Genomic DNA, 23,222 nt, shown 5'->3' on the forward strand with positions numbered 1-23,222 from the left:
GGAAAAACAACTGGGGAACAAGACAGACGGCGAAACTCAGGGTTGCAGCGTGGGTTTCAAAGCCTCAAAACCTGACTGAAATATTCTGTGTGGTTTGCAACAGGAAAACTCCCAGCCTCACAGGAGACTCTGTCAAAGAGACCCACGGGCTCCTAAAACGTACACAAACGCACCCACCTGGGAATCAGCACCACAAGGGCCCGATTTGCTTGTATGTAGTGGTGGGAGTGAATGAAAGCCAGCAGAGAGCAGAGCAAGTGACACAGTTCCTTCTTGGACACCTGCCCCACATACGGACATCACAACATAGCAGTTGGGTTGCCCCACCCTAGCAAATACCTAAAACTCTGTCCCTTAGAAAGAAACAGGCCCTCTGAGACGCCCCCCCCCAAAGAAATGGCCCAAATGAAAGAAAAGATCAAAGCTCCAGAAAAAATACAACTAAGCAATAAAGAAAGCGCCAACCTCTCAGATGCACAGTTTAAAACACTGGTAATCAGGATGCTCACAGAAATGGTTGACTATGGGCACGAAGTAGAAGAAAAAGAGAACCCTATTAAAAGTTAAGTAAAGGAAAATGTACAGAGAACCAACAGTGACAGGAAGGAAACCGGGACTCCAATCAATGATTTGGAGCAGAAGGAAAAAATAAACATTTGACCACAACAGAATGAAGAAACAAGAATTCAAAAAAATGAGGAGAGGCTTATGAACCTCCAGAACATCTTTAAACATTCTGACATCGAATCATAGGGGTGCCAGAAGGAGAAGAGGAAGAGCAAGAAATGGAAAATTTATCTGAATACATAATAAAGGAGAACTTCCCCAATCTAGCAAAGGAAATAGACTTCCAGGATGTCCAGGAAGCTCAGAGAGTCCCAAAGAAACTGGACTCAAGGAAGCACACACCAAGGCACATCATAATTACATTACCCAAGATTAAAGAGGAGAAAATCTTAAAAGCAGCAAGAGAAAAGGTGAGAGTTACCTACAAAGGAGTTCCCATTAGACTATCAGCTGATTTCTCAAAAGAGAAAGACCTTACAGGCAAGAAGGGGCTGGAAAAAAGTATCCAAAGTCATGAAAGGCAAGGACCTACAACCAAGATTACTCAGCAAAGCTTTCACTTAGAATGGAAGGGCAGATGAAGTGCTTCCCAGATGAGGTCAAGTTAAAGAAGCTCATTATCACCAAGCCCTTATTATATGAAATGTTAAAGGGACTTACCTAAGAGAAAGAAGATAAAAAGCATGTACAATAAAATCACAACAAACTCACACCTATCAACAATAAAACCCCCCCAAAATGAAAACAAAAACAAACTAAGCAAACAACTAGAACAGGAACAGAATCACAGAAATGGAGATCACATGAAGGGTTTTCAGCAGGGAGGGGGGAGGAGGGGGGAGAATGGGGGAAAAGGCGTGGAGAATAAGAAGCATAAAAGGTAGGTACAAAATAGACAGGAGGAGGTTAAGAATAGTATGGGAAATGTAGAAGCCAAAGAACTTATACATACCACCCATGGACATGAACTGAGGTGGGAGGAGGCGGGGGAGGTTGCAGATGGGGGGGTGCAGGGTATAGGAGAATAAAGAGGGGGGAAAATTAGATAACTGTAATAGCATAATCAATAAAACATATTTTAAAAATTAGCTCCTACTAAAAAAACCCTAAATTTCAAAAAAAAATTAAAATGTAAAATAACGAACAAATACTAAGATTAAAAATGGGCAAAGGGTGTGAATAGACATTTTTCCAAAGAAAACATACAGGTAGCCAACAAGTACATGAATAGGAGTTCACCATCACTAATCATCAGGGAAATGAAAATCAAAACCACAGTGAAGTACCACCTCACACCTGTCAGAATGGGTGTCATCAAAAAGACAAGAAATAACACATGTTGGCAAGGCTGTGGAGAAAAGGAAACCCTTGTGCACTTTTGGTGGGAATGTAAACTGAAGCAGCCGCTGTGGAATGTAGTATGGAGATTCTTCATAAAATTAAAAAATAGGACTAACATTTAACCCAGGAGTTCTACTTCTAGAAATATATCCAAAGGAAACAAAAAACATTATCTCAAAAAGATATATGTACCTCCATGTATACAGCATTATTATTTATAACAGCCCAGATACGGAAACAACCTCAGTGTCCATCAATAGATTAATGGATAAGAAATTGTTGTATATAAATACACACATACAAAGGAATATTATTCAGCTGTAAAAATGAGGAAATCCTACCATTTTTATATCATGGATGGACCCTGAAGGCATTATGCTAAGTGAAATATGTCAGACAAAGAAAGGCAGACATCATATCTCATTTATATGTAGAATTGAAGAAAAAAAAAACAAACCACCAGACTCACAAAAATTAGACTTGCGGATTTGCAATTACCAGAAGTGGAGATGGACAAAAAGGGTCAAACGGTCCAAGCTTGCCATTATAAAATAAATAAGCACTAGGGATGTGATATACAACTTGACGACTAGCTAACACTGCTGTGCAATAAGAAAGCTCTTGAGAGTGGATCCTAAGAGGTCTCATACCACAAGAAGATTTTTTCCCTTTATTTTATTGTATCTATAGGAGATGATAAATGTTAGCAGAATGTACTGTGGTTATCATTGTACAATATGCATAGGTCAAACCATTGTTTTGTATACCTTAAACTTATACAATGATGTTCTCAATAAAACCGCGGGGCGGGGGGGGGAGAGACTTCTGGCCAAGATGGAGGCGTAGGTAGAAAAAATGTGCCTCCTCACATAACTAAGTTTAAAGACAACAAAGATTAGTAACAAACACGCAACCAAAACAGACAGAAAATTGAACTGTACGGAAGTCCGACAACAACGAACCATTGAGCCAGACCGGTAGGAGGGGTAGAGTCAGCGGCAGGTGGAGAGGGGTCCTGCAGGAAAAAGCTGCCAGACTGACCCAGGAGCAAAGGCAACAGTTGGCGGATCCCAGGCGTGGGGTGGCAACGGGTGGACCCAGTGAGGGCGCAAGACGGCTGGCTAACTGTGGTCACACATTCGCGCACAGATAAACCAGGACACATTTGCACACAGATAAACCAGGCAAAGGAGCGAGCAGTAAGACAGACCACACAAACCAGGGCCCCAGCAACAGGAATTAAAGCCTAAAAGTACCAACTGAAAAAACTTTCAGGGGTCAAGGTGCCAGGAGAGGCTCCCAGGCTCACAGAGAGTTTGTTGGAGAGACCCACAGGGTCCTGGAGGATACACAAGCCCACACACCCAGGAACCAGCACCAAAGGTCCCAATTTGCTTGTGGGAAGCAGCAGAGGGGACAGAACTCTGAGAGAGAGCAGAACAAACGCCATTGCCCCTCTCTGACCCCGCCCCTACATACAGCGTCACAATCCAGCAACCTGGGCAGCCCCGCCCTGGCGAACACCTAAGGCTCTGCCCCTCATACCTAACAGGTGCAAACAGACCAAAATATTATGGCTCAAGAAGAAGAACAGCTCAAAGCCCCAGAGCCAATACTTCTAAGCAACCAACAGTTAGATAGATAGCCAAACTATCAGATACACAGTTCAAAACACTAGTGATCAGGATGCTCACATAACTGGTCCATTTTAGTCACAAATTAGAGGAACATATGAAGGCTAAACTAAGTGAAATGAAGGAAAATGCACAGGAAACCAATAGTGATGGGAAGAAAATTGGGACTCAAATCAAGGAGTGGACCAGAAGGAAGAAAAAAATGACCAAACAGAAAAGAATGAAGAAACAAGAATTCAAATAAATGAGGAGAGGCTTAGGAGCCTCCAGGACATCTTTAAACATTCCAACATCTGAATTATAGGGGTACCAGAAGGGGAAGAGGAAGACCAACAAGTGGAAAACTTATTTGAACAAATAATCAAGGAGAAATTCCCCATTCTGGCAAAAACAATAGACTTCCAGGAAATCCAGGAAGCTCAGAGAGTCCCAAAGAAGTTGGACCCAAGAAGAAACACACCAAGGCACATCATAATTACATTAGCCAAGATTAAAATGAAGGAGAGAATTCTAGAAGCAGCAAGAGATAAGGGGACAGTCACCTACAAAGGAGTTCCCATCAGACTGTCAGCAGATTTCTCAAAAGAGAACTTACAGGCAAGAAGGGGCTGGGAAGAAGTATTCCAAGCCATGAAAACCAAAGACCTACAACCAAGATTGCTCTATCCAGCAAAGCTTTCATTTAGAATGGAAGGGCAGATAAAGTGCTTCTCAGATAAGGTCAAGTTCAAGGATTTCATCATCACCAAGCCCTTATTATATGAAATGTTAAAGGGACTTATCTAAGAAAAAGAAGATAAAAAAGATGAACAGTGATAGGACAGCAAACTCACAGTTATTAAGAACCACACCTAAAACAAAAGCAAACTAAGAGGACAGCTAGATCAGGAGTGGAAACATAGAAATGAAGATCACAGGGAGGGTTAGCAACAGAAGTGGGAGAGGGAGGGGGGTGAAGGTACAGAGAATAAGTAGCAGAGATGGCAGGTAGAAGATAGATAGGGGTAGGTTAAGTATAGTATAGGAAATGGAGAAGCCAGAGAACTTATATGTATGACCCATGGATGTGAACTAAAGAGGGGGGGATGTGGGTGGGAAGAGGCGGGTGCAGGGTGGAGGCGAATGACGGGGGGGGGGAATGGGACAACTGTAATGGCATAATCGGTAAAATATATTTTTAAAAATAAATAAAACTAGGGGGAAAACATAAAGTATAAACATAAATGAGTAAATGTTGCTGGAAAATACCTGTCAGCCATATATAGAGAAATGCAATTAAATCTTGATACCATATTCAAAATGAAATTCTAAGGTGGTAAAGTCATGAAAGGCAAACTCTAATTTTTTATTTAGTGATTTTAGAGAAAATGTTGTTCTTTATTTGTTGTTCTGTTTACTTATGCACTCACTGATTGGCTCTTGCATGTGCCCTGACTAGAGATTGAACCCAAAATGCTAGTGAATCAGGAGGATGCTCTAACCAACCAAACTACCAGGCCAGGGCATGAAAGGCAAACTTTTGAAGCAATTAGAAGAAAACACAAGAGGGGTAAATATCTGAAACAAGGAGCTAATTATGCAAGTCACAAAAGAAATGACGGTGAGTTCAGCTACAATGAAAAATGCTTGCTCATCACAAGATACCACAAAGTCTGAATGCAATATGGTGTCCGGAACTAGATCCTGGAACAGAAAAACAACACTGGTGGGAAGGTCGTGAAGTCCAAATAAAGCATGCAGTTTCACTAATAAAAACATAATGCTATTAATTTGTTAGGTTTGACATGTACCATGAATATATAAAATGGCAATATTAGGGAAACTTGGTAAAAGGTATATAGAAACTGTACTATATTGGCAACTTCTCTGCAAATCTTAAATGATTTCAAGTTAAAGGGAAAACAAATACCATGATGTAAGAAGAGGGCCCACAAGATGGAAAAACAGCTGTAACAAGATATACAGAGAATTTGTGCAAATCTGTAGAAGACAACCTAATAGGAAAGGGGCAATGAACTAAATCAGTGTTTCATACAAATGACCATGGGCATTATACATTTACAGTATGAAAAGATGTTCAATGTCAGTAGGACCTGGGAAAGCAAATTAAGACCATGTTTGATACCTGCAAGTTTGGCAAGAACTGTGATGGTAAGGACATAATAATGTTAGGGAAACTGGGTAAAAGATGTATGGAAACTATCAATGGGAGGGGCACACTAGTACCATCAATCACAGTACTTGTAACATTCTTACACTGGGTCATGGGTTCACTCATGGTCATTTTATCATATTTCAGAATAATGTATGCTTTGTGTCTGTATCAAACATGATATAATAGAATCACCTACAGTGGTTTTGAGGACTAAATAAGGAATATATAATGATCATATACAATGCTAAAAAGGCTAACACAATCCTCAATTTGTTATTAGCAGCGGGAGAAGAAGGTGGTTTTATTCCTAAACAGTTATTGAATGCTAAGAGCTAAGCATGGGAATATGAAGATCAAAGATCCTTCCTTCCCACAGAAACATCTGCGGCCTGTTTATATGCTTCAGAAAGCGTGTGTTTTGCAGTCTTAACAGTTTCTCTTGCCAAAATAAACAAACTGGTACTACATATTAAGAGGACCTTAGGGAGTAGCATCCCCTGACCTCCAGTGTGTCAAGAAAGAAGCAGGGTATAGCTCAAAAACCACCTTCCTTGTTCTTTTAGTACATATAGTAGGCATGCTATTACAGTTTATTCATATACAGAAAAATACAAATAAAATGTGAACATCTTTTTGTTGACAGAGTTCAACTGTCCCTCCTATGAAGCCCTCCCATTCATCAGATGGCTTTAAAATAAGAACTCAAAACTGCTAAAGAGCCTTCTGGCTCCTTCTGAAGACCAAGTAACTCAGCGGGCAAAGTGCGAGAAATGTGTTTAATGACAACCAGCAAGTAGAGCTTTCAGCCTAATCACAGAGAGCTGAAACCTAACCGGGCGCTTTTTCACAAACCCTTGGCCCTGCTCCATGGCCACCCTGGCCAACACCCAGCAGCCAAGCCCAAACACGTGCACAGTGATGACGGCGGCGTACCAGTGAGACACTATGTGCTCACACCCCAAGTATTGGCAGGCCTGCTGCCAGAAAGGCTTTGGAAAGGGGCTTAGAGCTTATGAAACTACTTGACCCCACTTTACTCCGTGAGAATGAAGGGTGGGGAAGGTGATCAAAATATGGTATCAGCACTTACATTTCAATGCCCATAATTATCGTGAAAGTACACAGGAGTCTACAGCTTTTCAGACATACAAAAAAGGCTGCCTTTGTCTGGTGTGAATATATAAAAAGCCATTCACTGCATTTATGAAGATGCTGCCAAACAAAACTTTGGAAAGAAAACTTTCGGATGTAAATTGCTCCCCTTTTGGGCTTTAAATTAAATTTCAGAAATTGAATCTAACATTACTGTTTGATTCCATTACTGTTTGATTCTGGAAAAGACAAAAATATGGAGACAATAAAAATATCCATGGTTGCCAAGGGGTGGGGTGGGAGTATGAACAGGCAGAGCACGAGGGATTTTCAGGGCAATGAAATTACTGTGTGTGATACCATAACGGTGGGTACATGATCATTTACATTTGTCCAAACCCAGAGAACGTACAACACTAAGAGTGAGCCCTAGTGGGAACTGCAGACTGTAAGTGATTTGGACGTGTCAATGCTGATTCATCAACTGTAGTATATGTACCATCTGGTAGGGGATGTTGAAAGTGGGGAGGCCACGTGTTTGCAGGGTCTGGAGGATGTAAGGAACTCTTTGTTTTTGCTCAATTTTGCTGTGAATCTGAAACCGCTGTAAAAAATATACTGTGTGTATATATCTAACATCAGACACTGCAGAAATGCACAAGGTAAGTCTTGTATAGAAGACGAATTTCACGTATAGTAGTTCCAAGTCCAATTGTTATGCTGCAAACTCCAAAACTACTCCTAATCACAACAGTACCAGAGTTACTATGAGGTTTTTGGTGTAAGGCACCCCATATTAGATTTTTCTCTACATGTAACAGCAAATAACCAACATGACAACTCCAAATCTTTTCCATGGAATTGGGAATCTCTCTCTTCTATTATTAGCAGTGTCTTCAAATGTAAATATAAACTACATGAGTTAGCTTTCAAAAGTATTGAGACAGTCATAAGCAGTAAGACTAATTTTTGCATGGAAAAAATTATTCTAAGGAATAACCATCTTGAAGAAGTTCCATGACCATCTATGACCTTGTGTTCCAATTTTCATCTGGAGGCTGCTGCTGCCATATTACACAATCAGAGTTCGTGGAGAATGGGAAAAAGGACCATCAATACTGGCAGGAAATTTACTCATAGCCTTCTTTGGCAAATATGATGAAAAAAAATCATTTGGCAGAAATAACTTATGCAACAAAAAAACATGCTTATAACAGAAGGGGTTAAAAACTCCACGTAAACATTAAGGGAAGACTAGGCTCTATCAATATACTATTTCTTAATATGGATGGTTGGTATACAGTTGTTCATTTTACTATTCTTGTAACTTTTATATACATATAAAATTTTACTTAATATAAATGAAATATTTCATAGTCATCTGAAACTCCACAGGCACTAGCACAACCCCTACAGCCCAATGACAGGTCAAACGGCACAAGAACTGCACAGAGCAGAACATTCTCAAGACAGTTCAACACAGGCCTGGACTGTAAGGGTGGGCGCTGAGACCCTTCCCCTAGGACAGCAGGATCACTTAAGGCAAATATGGCAATAACAGCACAAAAAAAACTTCATGAACTCTCCATTTTAAAAAAATAAAGAATTTAGAAGTTTTTAAATGTCAAATACAAAATTTAATTTACTCTCTCATGATTTTTATTTAACTTTGGAGTACCTGTGCAGCTGACAGTATTCCTGGCTTCTGAAATCCCTCAGAAGAAACTGATTTTGTGGACAAACAGTACAGCTGTTCAATGAGTCCTACAGATAGATCACTTAAAAAAATCAACCCCACAAAAACACCGTAAGTTTGAGTTGTGATTGACAATAGAGTTTTTAAATGTTACACTGCTAGATTAACATCCTTTTGGAAATGCATACAAATTTCCAAATTCTTAATGCTAAAGAATATATACAAATTAAACACCACACCTGGCACATGGTAGGTATTCAGTATATATTTATGGAAGTGAATTAACCCAGCAACGCTCCCACTGAACTGACGTCTCAGGAACTCCCCTGGCTCACTTGTGAGCTTGGCTTTGTAGAAAGCCAATCCTCTCTCTCTTCCTCACTGTAGCATTCATGTTGAACCACTGGGCATCTGGTTATGTTTCTAACGCCAGTATTATAACAGTACAAAGGATACCATATGGAACAACAGTTATGACAGTAAATAAGCTTTATTCTAAATCCACTACCCACTATCTCATGTGCCAGCAGTCTGGAAAATATAAACAGTGGTTCTGTGCTAGGACTGGTGGAGCAGCCTGAAAAAAAAAATCAGAGCTGACAAGTCAGCATTGGTTAAAATTATGATCCAACCAGAATTAAATGAAACACTGGAATTATTTTTTTAAAGTTTCTTTTAAGAAGAATCTATATTTAAGATGTAATAGTAACCAATTTTCTTCTAAATATTGTAGGAGAGCTAAAGTTACTGTTAGTATTTTTTAAAAGTCCACTCTAAATGTGCAAGGTTTCAAAATACCCCTGGCATCTCACTTACTTCCTTGGTCTTTCAGGCAGAGGGAGCCCATAAAGGCTGGCCGGTGTCTTGCTCCGCACAGTACCATCGGAACTGCTGGGTGGGAGCACAGCATGGCTACCAAGCAGTCCCTCCTCTCATGAGTTCAGTGCATTGTGCTGACACCACCATTCCAGAAAGTCAGCGACTGCTTGCCCTCTTATCATTGAAATGTCCCCCAGCTTTGCTTCCCACTGCTCAGTTTGTAATCTGGCCTCAATGTACTCCTTTTGACCACATCTCCTCTCCAAAGTATTGGATTGGCCAAAAAGTCCGTATGGTTTTTTCTGTAAAAGAGAAGACACTTTTTCGTTTTCACCAATAACTTTATTGATTTGGATACTTTGAGTATGTTGGCTATCTCCTGCATAGTATAATGCTGATTGTTCTCAAGTACCGTAATGTCTCAATTTAATCATAATCAGCTTCAACTTATCTACCCAACAGTGGAGCAACGTCCAGCAAGAAATCTCCAGCACAGAACTTTGCAAACCACTGTTGACACGTTCAATCAGTCATTGCACCCTCTCCATACAATGCACAAATATTTTTTTGTATTTTTGTTGCATTTTTACCTTTCTTGAAATAATAAAGCATAATACGCCAAAAATGCTGCATATTTTTCTACCAATTTTGATTAGTTTTTTTTAATGCATACTGATATGACAGCTGTCCCATTCTTACAAAATTGTTTCAAATGAAGTTAAAAACAACTTAAGTGCTACTAGAGCCATCATGCAAAAAAAAACAAACCAACTTTTTGGACAACCCAATAAACTGTCCATGGAGCTCGAGAAACCAGTACTGAATTAAGATGTTGAAGTTTAAATGCACCCATTCACCCAGCAGGCATTATACTCTATAATGAACTTTTAACCACTTCATCAAGTATCTTTCCCTTTACTACCTTGTCCTGTTGGTCTTGATAATGGGCTACATATGTACTAAAATTTAATGTAAAGTTCTTCCTTTATAGAGTTTAATCACCGCCACCTCCTTTAGTATCCACCCCACACACCCAAACACTCATATACTTCAGGTGCTTAAGTAGCATGATGGCGACTTATGCAATTAACTCAATGTGTTATGTAGTTTCTGTCTGGTGAAACTACAGGGGACTGAACTTAAAATACTGGCAAAAGAAATCAAGAAACTACAGTACCAGGTCTGAGTGGCATGCTGTTCAAATTTCACTGGATCAATTCAAATGCATTTGTTTGTGGAATAAACATTTTACAAAATGGTTAGCATAATAATATGGGCTATTTTTGTTAGGATTTTAATTGTTTAAAGTCAATAATTTCATCTATATAATAATTTCATTCTCACTTCTTCAGTCCAGCAAAAGACAGTAATTTGATATCCAAGGGGCAATGAAAAAAAATCCTTGGCTTCAGGAAGACTCAAGCAATAGCAATACATTTTAACAGCCAAGGACAACATGGCTAAAAGCTATTGAGCACAGAGTTTCAGGTCACTGCAAGGTGAGGATTAGTCACAAATAGTCCCTTCACACACAGGCTAAAGCCACTGAGCAAGGACATGCTTCATAAACCACACACAAGCATCAAGAATTTTTCTTTCCATCAAGATGCTCTTTTTTTTCCTTACTACAGCAACATAATATCTGAGACTTGAATTTCTGAAAGGGATACAATCTATGTGTGTTCCTAAATAAATGTAGTTTTTTTTTTAATCACAATAAAATACATGTATATGCTAAATGTTTTTCTACCAGAAAAACTCATTTGATATTAAAGAAAAACAGGAGACATTTCACAAAATTGAAATTATAAAGAAAATTAATGTTAAAATTATTAGTTTGCAAGAGTTACTTTTACTTAGTAAGATAGTACAGATGATATATGCACTCAAATTTGTCATTATTATTCCACATTTTATTGTGCACACATACAGGCACCTTCATATAGTTAATCCATTTCATAAAACATCAGAAGCTATCATTCTAACTAAACCAACAAGGAAACATGCTCACAAAGGTGAAGCAATTTGCCCAGGATTGATTACCTGGCTCACAATGTACCATGTCCCTCCAAAGTTTATCTTTCTTTTCCACACTCACTCCCAAGGCAGTTTTTTTTTAATCCCTCAATTGTTCTATTTACACATTTTCCACCCTGGTTCCTTTTTGACAACTAAGTATCATGTGCTGGTACCACAATCACAGGGTACTCAGGGCAACAAGGTGATGTGGCCATGGCCTCAGAAGCTTCAGTCAGGGTAGCAGCAGGCTGACACGACACTGAGAAAGACTCCTTCAGCCTTCAGGCAGCTCACCCTGTGGGGGTGCTCCCTGCCCCAGCCTGACTTCACCAACCTGGCCAGTGCAGCTACTGTGAATCATGCAAGCTTTACACAAATCTCTTCCCGCTGCATTTTTCAAGAGGTAACAGATTATTGTTTAAAACATATTTAAATGTCATAAACAGGTCAGTTAAAAGGAACTGATTAATGAAAAGAAATAACACTTTTCTTCAATGAAACCCATCAGGTCTGTCCCAACTACAGCACACCTCCTTGTGGAACAAGCACACTGCTTGCAAAGTGTGTCTATTTCTGTGTCGGACCTTGGCAGAAAAACTGTTGCCAAGTTGTCTGTCTCCTGGTGAAAATAAATAAACCCTAAACTCCACAAACCAAGAATACTCTGTATCTTCCAGTAATTCTTCTATAAAATGTTTAGGAATATCCTTAACCCACAAACAGAAACCAAAAGGTAGCTGTATTTCTAAAAATCAGGTGAATGTGCTATTTAATCTACATGGTTTAGAAAAAACACAAACCAAGAAGGGAACAAAGTACAACAAAATCATGTTAAAGAAAACCGGACTAACTCAGAATCTGTGAAAATCTGAATGGGGTCCGAATAAAGATTAAGTATTAAAATTTCCCTCTATTTCCATGCTTAAAACATAATTTTTCCCCCTGAGAAATTCAAATCTCACATATGATGCTGTTCGTTTCAATTCCTCCAACACCTACATTTTTTCCAACATACAAATATCGGTCAGACTGGTTGCTTCCCTCGCCAAACCACTAACTCCAACCAGATAAGCACAACCATTCCCAAGTTCTTTTGATCTCTGAGCTACTAAGGGTTACAAATCCACACTGCCAGACTCACAACCAAGGGGCTCAGCTAAGATTTAGCATGAAATTCTAACAAATAGCTGTACTCTTTTAACCCTTACAGTCCTTGAAAAAGATCCACATTTTGATTCATAAACAGAAAAGCTAGTTTTATAATCTAGTAAATTATGTTTTCCTTTATAGAAAAACAACCAATGATTTCCCATGATTAATGTGGTTATTCACAGTAACTATTATGAATGCAGCTGTGTTGTCAAGGAGTTTTTCTACATGTTTTCTATATTAATATAAAAATTTGGAAAATATACATTTAAAAACTTTTACCAAAAACATCTTCAGTACAGTTATTGGCCTTAATTTTAATGTACATTACATTTTACCAAGATACATATATACTATTAAACCATAGAAAAAAATTAAAGAGCACAGTCTAATAAAAAAAAGTATGTTTATAATTATTTGAACCAATTAATATTTACATAATTTCCAGGTAAGTCCAAATTTTAAAAGTTCTCAATTAATATATAAAGTTATACATAATCACAACCCTACCACAAAGTTAGCAGCACCATTTAAACTTAAAAGTTACTACTGTTAAAACAGGCTTTCAACATAATTCTTAACATAAACATTTCATTCCATTTCCAACATTCAGGTACTAAATTATCACAAAGTTAAAATCTTGAGATGAATAAATTTAATCTATCAAAATTATTTTAATCCACAAAATTTTTTAAAGTCATGTTTCCAAACAGACTGCCAAACAATTTGCACATATAAACAAAAATGCAATTTAAACTTGTCACGAAAAATGTCACAAAGGCACAGCACTTTCCTTGTGAACAACAAGACACCATGTATTTCAGAATGGCCACTTACCACTTCTTCCAGTGCAGCACTTCGCCCAAAAGAACAAGTGAGGTGTGTGAGGCAGTTCACGAAGGACGAGAAAAGTTCACTTGGAATGGCAGTTAAGACGTTTCGAGGGAACACAGTTATCAGGTTGCTGATAATGCTGGAGATCCCCACAGCTTCAGAATCTTCTATTTCAATTCTACAAACCAGGTAACAAATGTCACTGGTGGTAAAAGGCAAGTTACAGTAACTCATTTCCTAACATGAAAAATTATCACCTATTCATTCATTTTTAAAGGCATGTCCCTGTATTAATTTCAAATTACTCATATAACTCAAAATATATAAAGGGGAAAATAATCACTAGGTTCTTTCTTCTACTACTGTTAGACATAAATAAAAACTTGAAAGTTCCTTTTTTCAGTGACAAAGGGCAAGTATACCTACCCATTGATAGTACTCAGTAAACCCTCAATGAAGTGTGCTAGGTAGTCAACCTGTGCTCCTTCATCGGGGAAGACAGGTCCATGCAGAGAAGCTAACTGGGCGAGGCACTGCAGAGAATCTTGTGCCATATCCGAATCCTCTCTGATTTTTCGATGTACCTGTTAGAAAGAATTACTAATCCATAAAAATAAATTCTTCTTTTGTAAGGGTCACGTGTCTATCATGCCAAATGAGGTAAGAGAAAACTTCACAGTAGTTGGTTATTTCTAGAATATTAATTCCTGAATTAAACTAAATTTGAGAATGTTCCTCAGTCTACTTTACATTATAGGCCATGATTTGAAACATATTAATTAATTTTAACTGAGGGCTACCTACATTTTGAAAGTTGAACTGTGTCCAGTATGTTATGACAAAGACAGAAACAGATGCCAGCCAGTGAGACGTACTGCTTCTTCTAAAAACAGCAACAACGACAGTCATCTGTATTATGCTAGCTATGCCTCGCTACAGCTCCTTGCTAAAGTTAGCAGGCAAGTTCAATTAGGAGTATACAGATGCTGCTTTAGTGGAAGTAAACAGTTGGACATAGAGAAAACTAATAATCCTTAGACACCCATTCATTCAACTGATACAAAGCACTCTCTCAATAACTCTGAGATTGCTTAAAATTTGCTTCAATCTCATTTTATCCTACATCATTAATAAATGCTAAAATATTTTAAAATAAGAATGGTATTTAAATTATATTTAAATCTACTTTAAACTTCAACTAGACTTTATTTCAGTGATGCAATATCAATGTGAAACACGTGGTATACAGTGTTCCTTATGAAGTACTCCCAAAATATTGCTCCCTAACTTTACATTGTTACTAATATTCTGATTTTAAAGATGCTTCATTTCTGTGAGCTGACCTAATTAAAATGGCAAAAGAAAAAAGGAAAGAAACTGTGAGAGTTATACAACATGTACTTGTGCAGGGGCCATGCTAATCTCTATATTGTTCCAATTTTAGTACATGTGCAGCCGGAGCGAGCCCTGCTTGTGACCATTTCCTACTTTTCAGAAGCATTTGAATTCTTTAGCCCTTCTTTTCCTACAAATCTCTTTGCTTTCTCAATGTAACATAATTTTAAACATTTAATTCTCTATTCGTTCCAGGTTATGTTCACTTTAACTCTGCAAATCCTAATAATTTCTTGTAATAGGACTGTTTCTGAAGCATTCACTGGTATACCGCTGAGAAACAGTGAACGGACACTAAAAAATCCTTATTCAACAGCTGATTTCATTAAGCTTTAATCCTGGAACTTCAGGGGGACTAAGAAATTTAAAATACTAAAAAGTCACAAAGTTAACTGATCTACTGACATGTTTAAAGTATGTTACCCTCTTCAGTCTACAACCACCACCCACGGATCAAATCTGGCCTCCAGCCCATTTTGTATGGCTGTGGTTTTTACATTTTTATGTGGCTGTGGGGGTGGGGTGAACCAAAGAATATTTCAACACATGTAAAAACTATACAAATTCCACATTTTTAGAGCAGTTAAAAAAGTCTTACTGGAACAATGCCTGCTTGTGGGGGAGGAGGAAACTGCCTAGGTTTTTTCTGTGTGACAATGACAGTGGCAAAGCTGAGGAGCTGCCTCCAAGACCGGAACACCCTAATATTTTCATGGGCCTTTTCAGGAGTTTGCCAATCCCTGTCCAGAACAACACAAATAGTCTTCAAAATATAGTCTATATTTTAAGTTTTATATCTTAAATTTAAAGTACAATACACAAATTCCTATATCCACATCTTCTAATTCATGAGCTTTTTGAATGCAATTTATTTGGGAGCTCCTTGTCTGAAAACTGTAACTAAATTTCTGTCATCATGCCCTTGCACCTAACAAACATTGAGCATGATAACGACAGATACAGTGTATCAATGGATACAATGCATTCTGGGACAATAATAGGTTTCTTCTCTGCCCAGAGAGCCAAATGTTGTTTGTTCCAGGTCTACAAGTGACAGATTGCAAGAAAGTATACCTTTGATGGAAGAACTAACATTTATTGTGCAATAATGTACTGTCCTCAGAGCCTACCTATGCTATTCTCTGAAATATGAGCCACATAAAACCCACAATAAACCAACAATTCTTATATAATATAGTAGATTTATGCCTTTCTTCCAATGTCAGTATTAAACTGAATGGGGTTGGGTGGGAATGAAGATAACTGTACTTGAACAATAAAAAAATAAAAAAAAAAAGAAAACTGAATTCATCACACAAATAGGGTAGCAGAAAGTTAAGGGAAAGCCAAGTCTAGCAGAGCAACTAGAGAGGTAAATGGTGAGTCAGGATAAGGAGGAAGACAAGGAGCAGAAAGAGCCAGTGACTGACTTCTATGGAACACACTGACCCTGAGATGTCTGTGGGCCTTCCAAACCCAAACTTCCAGTAAGCACTGGGATTATAAAGCCCTGGACTTCGAAGCAGCCTGTGCTGAATATAGACCTAGGAGTCATCAGTGTAGAAGTGCTGGCTGAGGTCCTATGTGGGGAAGGGGCAGCCCAAGGAAAGTGTATGCAGTGAGCAAAGTTGAGAACTGACATAGGAACACTACTATTTATGTAAGGAGCAGAGAAAAAAGAAATCCTAAATAAGCCAGAAAGAATCTGACAAAAGAGGTAGGAAGAATTAACAAGACAGTTTTTCCAACAGCTTATGGAAGAAAGAAAAATGGAGAAGTCTGTGAACTTCGGAGGGGCAATTAATACTTTAGGTTTAATGTATTCCTAAAATCAGGTAATCACTGTACTTCACCTTGATTCCATGCAACAGTATATTTATGTTTATCCACTCAATATAGAAATAGCAATATCTCATGGAAAACTGCTTTTAATTAGGTAATAAATTCATAGAAGTGAAAATCAACTTAACAAAAACTAAAAATTTAAAAAGATTAGTGACTGTCATTTTTCTAACAAATAAAATTTAAATTGTTTATAAACTGCTTAAGTGAAAGTAAGAGGCCACAACACAAAGCTGTTAAAATAACAAAGTGAAAAAGGGTTAACTTTGAAATTCAAAAGTTATTTAAACGTAGTCTTTCACAGCTGACAGGAGCAGCTGTCTGTTTTGTGGAGACAGCTGTTCAGATCTGGAGCCGCCATTTCCAGGGCTGCCAGCAAGTTTTCCACCTTTGCAAACTTCTGGAATGGGTCTACTTTCAGCCGAATGAACAACACAAACAACTGAACTTGGATCCGTATCCAACCACTTTCTGCCAGATGAGGCGGGCAACAGAATTTTTCAATTTAGCTATAATGACCTCTTTGATATTGACAGTGTTTTTATTCATTATTTCTGACTCTGAAAAGAGTAAAAGTAATGGTTACTCTGAACCTTTCCACAGAAAACACCTTAATGTTTATGTCCATGAAACACAGTTCTAACATCAGTAAATACTATTTTTAAAATATGAAAAGGTAAGAAATTATAATTATTATTTGGAATTAAACAATATAGCCTTTTTTCAATTGATCTTTATTTGGACCTTTGCCCTAATCATTAAATCTAACTTGTATGCTCTCACTGTAATAGCACTCAGCCTCCAAAACACACACACACACATGCACGTGTATCTTTCCCCAGCTTCCTACTATTATATTGTAGTTGTGGGCAAACATGGAACAGAACACTTACTTCTTTACATTTACCAAATAAGAAACAGCCCTAAAGTCATAATTCAAATAAAGTGTATGCAATAACTCTAACTTCTCCCATATCTGATAATTCATACCTAAAAAGTACAATAATCTAGAACAGCAGTTCTCAAAAGGTGGTCCAGGGAAACCTAGGGGTTCCAGGACCCTGCCTGATTGTCTCAAAAGGCAAAACATTTTCCTACAATACTAAGACAGTATTTGTCTTTTCCATTCTCACTGTCACACATGTATACAAGTGGAGTTTCCCCAAGGCTATACATGGTATACAATACTTCAACCAACTGAACACAGAAGCAGATGAGATCAGCTGCGTTATATTAAACCTGACATTAAAGAGATTTGCAAAAATGTACAATGCCACTCTTCTAATTTTTTTGTTTTAAAAAAATAGCTATTTGTTCATTGAAATATTATGTCACGGTTTGGTATCATTATTTTTAAATGAATTAATGATTTTGTGAAGTTCTCAGTTTGAATTTTTAATACGGCAAATATTAATAGTTGTAACCCACATAAACAAAAGCTCTTTGGAGTCCTCAATAATTTTTAAGAGTGTAAGGGGTCCTGAGACCAAAATGTTGGAGAACTTGAGCTCTAGGATATTAAGCCCTTCATAATTCTAGAAGGTTAATATCCTAATACCCTTCTAGAATTATGAAGGGCTTAATATCCTAATACACTTTCATAAATTAGCAAGAACATTTCTATGTAATTTCTGACTGAGTAGATACATTGATTAGAAGGCTTTACAGGACAAAAGCAATGTGTGTTGTTTCACTTAAGAAAAGTACAGAAGCATGCACTCCTTCAGTGGCCCTTCCTGATGCCTTTGGTACTGAAAGGAAAGGTACAACTTACTGTAAAGAAAAGCTCCATGACTCTGCTGTCCAGAAGGGTCTCCCGCCAGGACTCCGTTGGCTTTAACAAAACATTTTGTGAGGATTCAAACATGGCTATATAATGTCTGCCCAGTGATCTGGTGTCAAGGTCAACAACAATAACATTCTTACGTTGTCTAAAGTATAAATATACCCTAAATATAACAGGAGCCATCCAGAAAGAATGTAATGGAAACAGTTTAAGCCTCTTCACATATGCTACATAATTCATGCATGAAGCTTAGGAATAAAAGGCATTAAGTGCTGAAAAAAAGAATGCTATAGGAATGTACGATAACAGTGTCATTGTAATGATACGGCACACTGTGGGAATACAGAAACCTTGATGATCAGAGATCTCAATGGTGATGAGAGAAGGAAGAACACTCATGCAAAACAGATGCCAAAACATACACCAAACAAGAGAAATCAATTTCTGCATGTTTATCCTATCTTTCCCCGTGAACATCTTGTATTAGCTGAAATCACATATACAAATATGAGTCTAACATAGTCTACTTGGAAAAATAGCATTTCCTCAAAAGAAATATATTCAAGAACAAACATACATCACATGGGAGAAGAAAAACTCCCACCAGAGTAACCAAATATCAATTCCACACAAAGAAATGATTAGTTCACATAAAATTCTATCGCTGGCTCATTTAAACACCTGGCAGACTAAAAGTCAACTTCTATGGTGTTCAGGTGTCCCACATCACACACACTTCTAGCGTGTGCCATGACGAAGTAATAACCCCTTCAGCTAAAGCCAACCCTCAAACATGCTTCTAAAAGAACACTGTCTTTAGCATACATGTAACCATAATATATTTCTAAGAGTTTATCAGCACAATTCACTCAATGACAGTGACACAGTAACCAACGTCTTTCCAAACTAGGAAAGTTTGGGGGCCTAAGAGAGTAACTCTGCCCATCCCACTGCTCATCAAACACCCAGCTGACGTACACCCACTAGGATACACTCTTATCAGTGCGTGAGAAACTGAACAGGTTATTCCAAAACTGCATCTTGTAAAACTTAAATATTAAAACCCCAACTATTAACAGAAAAACAATAAAGGCAGTGATAATGCTTTGGAAACCATTTTTTAAATTTTACTGCTTAACCCCCCTTTTAAATCTCTGGTGTTATTCTATGTCTGAAGAGCAGGGCAGGGGCGGGGGGGGGGGGCGGTTCTTGCTAACTGTTTCAAAAGAGAATCTGCTGGCTGGACTCTGAAAAATCACTCCCCTCAATGGATGAATAAAAATGAGAGTGAAACCAGGTCCATCTCAGTTCCAGTTTCCTTCCCTCACCTGCCCCCTTGTGGAAGTGCAGGAAAGTCCAAAGCCAAAAGAAAAACTGTTGGAACTAAATAAAGTGAGCCTGAATTTAAAGAGAGAAAAGCAGCCCATGAATACTATTTTTGTTTTCAGCATGCTAATAGTTTCTAAGATCTCATATTTTCACTAGATACCTATGGCTGTTAACAATGTGACCTTCACTCACAATATAACACCCTGATAAATACCAGGTCTACATGTGGTTTTATTTTCCAGCTCCAAACCTAAAATGGGTTTTTTCTGGCATGAAGTTTGCCTTCCAATCAAGAAAGCTCATTTGTAAGGCACCTCATTCACAAAAGTCATGCTGATATTCTTCAAAGAACCACCACCCACCCCTATCACTAAGCCCAGTACTACTACCACCAATACCACATTCTCATAATAAAAATGCACATATTCTACTCTGTATAAATTGCAACCATATAACTTAATTACATATAATATCTTTCTACTAAAAAAAATATATATATATAATTATCCCCAAAAGCATTTTAATAAAAACAAACTTAAAAACAACAAAAAGAACAGGAGAATAATAAATGTAACAAAAATTTTAAGAACAGTGCTATTCCAACAAGAAATGTATGTTTTAGCCCTGGCCGGTGTGGCTGGAGCGTGGTCCTATAAACTGAAAGGTCATGGGTTGGACTCCCAGTCAGGGCGCACACCTAGTTTGCAGGCTCGGTCCCAGGCAGGGCTCATGCTAGAAGCAACCCATCAATGTTCATCTCTCACATCGATGTTTCTTTCTCCCTCTGCCCCTCCCTTCCCCTCTCTCTAAAGAACAAAAAACAAACAAAAACCCAGTGTGTTTTAGTTAGCAGATTGTGTCAGGAAACTGTTGAAGTTGCTGCCTCTGAACAGCAGGCCAACAGGACTCTTCTGTGTTACCTGAAATGAGTACTGTGAATGTTCATGTATTACTTTTCAATTTTATAAACTAATTAGAAGTATATTACAATGTGCCTAGAATACTCAAATATATTTAAAATAATGTAAAGAATTAGAGTAATTCAAATTTTAATATAGTATTATCAATTATTTTTTATGTGTGTAAGACCTCAAAATTCCACTCCTCCAGGTGATTCTCTTGGTTTGCAGGCCAGCTCTCAATCCACTGAGCTACACCAGCCAGGGCTCTCCAGGTTATTCTCAATGTACAATATTAAAATGAAACAAAAAGCCCTGGCCAAGTGGCTCAGTTGGTTGGGGTATCACCTAGTAAACCAAAATGCTAAGGGTTCAATCCCTGGTCAGGGCACATATAAGAGGCAACCAATAGATGTTTCTCTTTCTCTCTCTCTCACACACACACATCAATAAACATATCCTTGGGTGAAAACTAAAAAACAAATAAATTTTTTTTTAAGTACCATGAAAATTCAGAAACCTAGGACTGTTTCCTTCGGTCAAGTGTCTTTAATGGAAATGTTTTCCCGTGTAGTTCTTAACTAACCGGGCACTCCACTGCACCACTGTCGATGTCCTCCGTGACGTCATGAGGGCGGTGGCTATCAACGCGGCAGCCCACACACTGGGTCGTCCGCCGCAGGATCTCTTCAGTGATCCCAGAGTTCTCTAGCTAAGTATCAGTGCCACTTCTGTCAGACGATGTCGACAATCTCGTCCAAAGTAATATTCCCACTCTGCTTAATGTTTTTTGCTTCTTTCTGTCTTGTGGTGGTTCTCTGAGGGCTCTGACGATCACAGAAGAGACAGAAGGCACTGCCGTAAACTGACCTGCCTGTTCTGAAAGGTCAGTTTCACTGTATTCCTAGTCCCCTCCAATTACCAGTTACTTTGGCGATGTCATCACAACTTTTTTTTTTTAAGATTTTATTTATTTATCTTCTGGAGAGGAAGGGAAGGAGACAGGGAGAGAAACATCAATGTACAGTTGCTTTTCGTGGGTCCCCTGCTGGGAACTGGCCTGCAACCCAGGCGTGTGCCCTGACTGGGAATGGAACTGCGATTTTTTGGTTCATAGGCCTGCACTCAGTCCACTGAGCTACACCTGAGCTATCACAACTTTTTTTGGGGACAGACACAGGGGGCTGATCTTAGGGGGCCTGAGTACACATGGCAGCGACTTCCCACCAGTGCACCTCAGCTATATGACTCTGATCTCGTTGAGGTCAAACCTTGGAGGCAGCTGGTGTGGGATGAACCCCAATTCAGGAAGACTGAACAAAGTTGCACCTAGGCCTCCTTTAAGCTGAAAGCCAAAAGTCAGGACTTCTATTCTTAACACAGTATTTTAAAAAATGACATAAAGTTTGAATAAAGCAATAGTTTCTTTTAAAAACAAGAGTTTTAAATAAAGTAATAGTTTCATTTTGAAAGCTTTCAAAAGTTATAGTTTATAGTTCTACCTTCACATGTCATAATATCTGGACATTACATGGCTTCCTCTTTTTTATCCAAATATGTCACCAATAAAAGAGAAGTCTAACAATAAAGTGATTATTTAGTAATTAATAATTTATTATATGTATTATGTGCTTATCAGATTTTAGGACACTTATGAGTTACAACAGATTGACACAAGTTAAATAGTGATTATTTACAAAAATTTAGAGAGTTCCAGGCAAGATGGAGGCATAGGCAGAAACCCTTTGCTTCCTCACACAACCAAAAAAAAAGAGAATAACAACCAATTTAAAAACAAAGAAGACCCCAAACTGCCAGAAAATCATTTGAATGTAAGTCCAACACCAAGGAGTTAAAGAAATATTCATCCAGATAGGTAGGAGGGGCAGAGTGGGGCAGCCAGGGGAAAGGACCTGTGGCAAGGTGAAGGTTGGATGACCAGGCAGGCAAGGTGGCAGACCACATGGGTGATTCCACACTGGCGCACAGCTAAGCTGGGAAGAACAATGGGGGAGCAAGACGGACCATGAAACCCAGCATTTCAGTGTGGAGAAACTAAAGACTTAAAACCCCTGGCTGTAAAAAATCTGTGGAGGTTGTGGCAGTGGAAGAAACTCCCAGCCTCACATAAGAGCTAGTTGGAGAGACCCACAGGGTCCTAAAACATTCACAAACCCATCCACCTGCCTGGGAATCAGCACCTGAAAGGGCACAATCCTCTTGTGGGAAGCCAGGCCAGTGACAGGAAGTGAGGCGAGAGCAGAGCAAGCGTTGCTCCCTCACTGACCCTTCTCCCACATACAGTGCCACAGCACAGCAAAGAGGGTTGCTCCGCCCCGGTGAATACCTAAGGCTCCACCCCTTACCATGTAACAGGTGCCTGGAGTCAAAGAAATATGGCCCAAATGAAAGAACATATCAAAACTCCAGGAAAAAAACTAAGAGACAAGGACATAGTCAGCCTGTCTGATGCAGAGTTCAAAACACTGGTAATCAGGATGCTCACTGAAATGGTTGAGTATGGTCGCAAAATGAAGGAAGAAATTAAGACTATACAAAGTGAAATAAAGCAAAATATACAGGGAACCAACAGTGAAAGGAAATCAGGACTCAAATCAAAACAGTTTAGAACAAAAGGAAGAAACAAATATTCAACCATAACAAG

General features: G+C 38.5%; 1 protein-coding gene and 1 non-coding gene across 4 annotated transcripts in view; both read right to left on the bottom strand.

The window, feature by feature from the left end:
• The window catches only part of XPO4 (exportin 4), a 110,008-nt gene that overhangs the window by 32,110 nt on the left and 54,676 nt on the right, over positions 1–23,222 (bottom strand). For all 3 annotated transcript variants that reach the window (XM_053663498.1, XM_053663499.1, XM_053663500.1), the window contains exons 7-9: positions 18,318–18,430; positions 13,733–13,890; positions 13,310–13,484 (exon numbers count right to left, since the gene is read on the bottom strand). In XM_053663498.1, coding sequence (XP_053519473.1) covers positions 13,310–13,484; positions 13,733–13,890; positions 18,318–18,430 — 446 coding nt within the window. The remainder of the gene's footprint in view (positions 1–13,309; positions 13,485–13,732; positions 13,891–18,317; positions 18,431–23,222) is intronic.
• On the bottom strand, positions 14,669–14,772 carry LOC128627119 (U6 spliceosomal RNA). Its single transcript, XR_008391236.1, has one exon. It is a non-coding gene; the product is annotated as a U6 spliceosomal RNA (small nuclear RNA).

Source organism: Artibeus jamaicensis, unplaced genomic scaffold (assembly GCF_021234435.1).
Source record: "Artibeus jamaicensis isolate MK-2021 breed Jamaican fruit bat unplaced genomic scaffold, CSHL_Jam_final contig_3188, whole genome shotgun sequence".
Lineage (NCBI taxonomy): Eukaryota > Metazoa > Chordata > Mammalia > Chiroptera > Phyllostomidae > Artibeus > Artibeus jamaicensis.